This window comes from Perca flavescens, chromosome 7 (genome assembly GCF_004354835.1).
Source record: "Perca flavescens isolate YP-PL-M2 chromosome 7, PFLA_1.0, whole genome shotgun sequence".
In the NCBI taxonomy this organism is placed as follows: Eukaryota; Metazoa; Chordata; class Actinopteri; order Perciformes; family Percidae; genus Perca; species Perca flavescens.
The window spans coordinates 35,223,014-35,225,513 of NC_041337.1; the positions used below are offsets into that span (position 1 = coordinate 35,223,014).

Sequence of the window (2,500 nt, forward strand, 5' to 3'; positions counted from 1 at the left end):
CCCAGCCACCTCCTGCAGACAGACAGGCAGACAGACAGACAGGTTAGTGGTTCTACAGACAGACATGTAGCATGTAGAGAGGCTCCCCAGCCACCTCCTGCAGACAGACAGGCAGACAGACAGACAGGTTAGTGGTTCTACAGACAGACATGTAGCATGTACAGAGGCTCCCCAGCCACCTCCTGCAGACAGACAGGCAGACAGACAGACAGGTTAGTGGTTCTACAGACAGACATGTAGCATGTACAGAGGCTCCCCAGCCACCTCCTGCAGACAGACAGGCAGACAGACAGACAGGTTAGTGGTTCTACAGACATGTAGCATGTAGAGAGGCTCCCCAGCCACCTCCTGCAGACAGACAGGCAGACAGACAGACAGGTTAGTGGTTCTACAGACAGACATGTAGCATGTACAGAGGCTCCCCAGCCACCTCCTGCAGACAGACAGGCAGACAGACAGACAGGTTAGTGGTTCTACAGACAGACATGTAGCATGTACAGAGGCTCCCCAGCCACCTCCTGCAGACAGACAGGCAGACAGACAGACAGGTTAGTGGTTCTACAGACAGACATGTAGCATGTACAGAGGCTCCCCAGCCACCTCCTGCAGACAGACAGGCAGACAGACAGACAGGTTAGTGGTTCTACAGACATGTAGCATGTAGAGAGGCTCCCCAGCCACCTCCCTGCAGACAGACAGGCAGACAGACAGACAGGTTAGTGGTTCTACAGACAGACATGTAGCATGTACAGAGGCTCCCCAGCCACCTCCTGCAGACAGACAGGCAGACAGACAGACAGGTTAGTGGTTCTACAGACAGACATGTAGCATAGAGGCTCCCCAGCCACCTCCTGCAGACAGACAGGCAGACAGACAGACAGGTTAGTGGTTCTACAGACATGTAGCATGTAGAGAGGCTCCCCAGCCACCTCCTCCAGACAGACAGGCAGACAGACAGACAGGTTAGTGGTTCTACAGACAGACATGTAGCATGTAGAGAGGCTCCCCAGCCACCTCCTGCAGACAGACAGGCAGACAGACAGACAGGTTAGTTGTTCTGCAGACAGACAGACAGACAGACAGACAGGTTAGTGTTTCGACAGACAGACAGACAGACAGACAGACAGACGAGCATTTACCTTGAGGAAGGAGTAGAGGCAGATCGACATCCAGTTGGTCAACATCTTCTCGACAACTGTCTCAGTCCTGAAACACAGCAAGACAGACATACAGACGGCAAGACAGACAGACAGATACAGACAGACAGACAGACAGACAGACAGACAGATAACAGGATTATATTACGTCATTGTCTCGAGAAAACATAGCTTGTGATCTCGAGATAACGGCATTAAACTGAAAGAAAGGACGGCCGTTGCTCTCTGCTTCGGTAGTTAAAAGTGGTCCTCCCAGCTGAAGGTGAGTTTGTTTTACGTACCGGCGCAGCATGAGTTTGGGGTTCTTGGCGACGTACTGCTGCACCAGGTCTTGCAGCAGACTCTTCATGACCTCTGTGAAGTACTCCAGCTTATCGTGCAGGGCCATGGTGAGCAGACTGGCCACGTAGCCCCGGTCCCTCTGGGAGAAGCCCTGCTGGGCCTCCAGTGTGTGGATGAACTGAGACACAGAGACAGAGACAGAGAGAGAGAGAGACAGAGAGAGACAGAGACAGAGAGAGAGACAGAGAGAGAGACAGAGACAGAGAGAGAGACAGAGAGAGAGACAGAGAGAGAGAGAGAGAGAGAGAGACAGAGAGAGAGAGAGACAGAGAGAGGACACACCGTCACATGCAGGCCAACGCGTCCACATCTACAGTACAGGCCAAAAGTTTGGACACACCTTCTCATTCAATGTGTTTCCTTTATATTTTCATGACTATTTACATTGTAGATTCTCACTGAAGGCATCAAAACTATGAATGAACACATATGGAATTATGTACTTAACAAAAAAGTGTGAAATAACTGAAAACATGTCTTATATTTTAGATTCTTCAAAGTAGCCACCCTTTGCTTTTTTTGATAACTCTGCAAACCCTTGGTGTTCTCTCAATGAGCTTCATGAGGTAGTCACCTGAAATGGTTTTACCTTCACAGGTGTGCTTTGTCAGGGTTAATTAGTGGAATTATTTCCCTTATTAATAAAAAAGCAAAGGGTGGCTACTTTGAAGAATCTAAAATATAAGACATGTTTTCAGTTATTTCACACTTTTTTGTTAAGTACATAATTCCATATGTGTTCATTCATAGTTTTGATGCCTTCAGTGAGAATCTACAATGTCAATAGTCATGAAAATAAAAAGGAAACGCATTGAATGAGAAGGTGTGTCCAAACTTTTGGCCTGTACTGTAAATCACAAAAAACATCGACATCTTTCTGTTTTAAGCGGCACTATGAGACAAAAGCCGTCTCCGTCCACACAAGACTTTCAGCTCCAGTAGCAGAACTAATCTGCATCTGCATCAGTAATCTACTGGTTACTGGTAACGCGTTACTGGTA

At 48.1% G+C, this 2,500-nt stretch overlaps 1 protein-coding gene across 1 annotated transcript in view; it reads right to left on the minus strand.

Annotated features, from left to right (window-relative positions):
• The window catches only part of plxnb3 (plexin B3), a 79,943-nt gene that overhangs the window by 19,906 nt on the left and 57,537 nt on the right, over positions 1–2,500 (minus strand). Inside the window, exons 27-28 of the mRNA XM_028582642.1 lie at positions 1,439–1,617; positions 1,140–1,206 (exon numbers count right to left, since the gene is read on the minus strand). Coding sequence (XP_028438443.1) covers positions 1,140–1,206; positions 1,439–1,617 — 246 coding nt within the window. The remainder of the gene's footprint in view (positions 1–1,139; positions 1,207–1,438; positions 1,618–2,500) is intronic.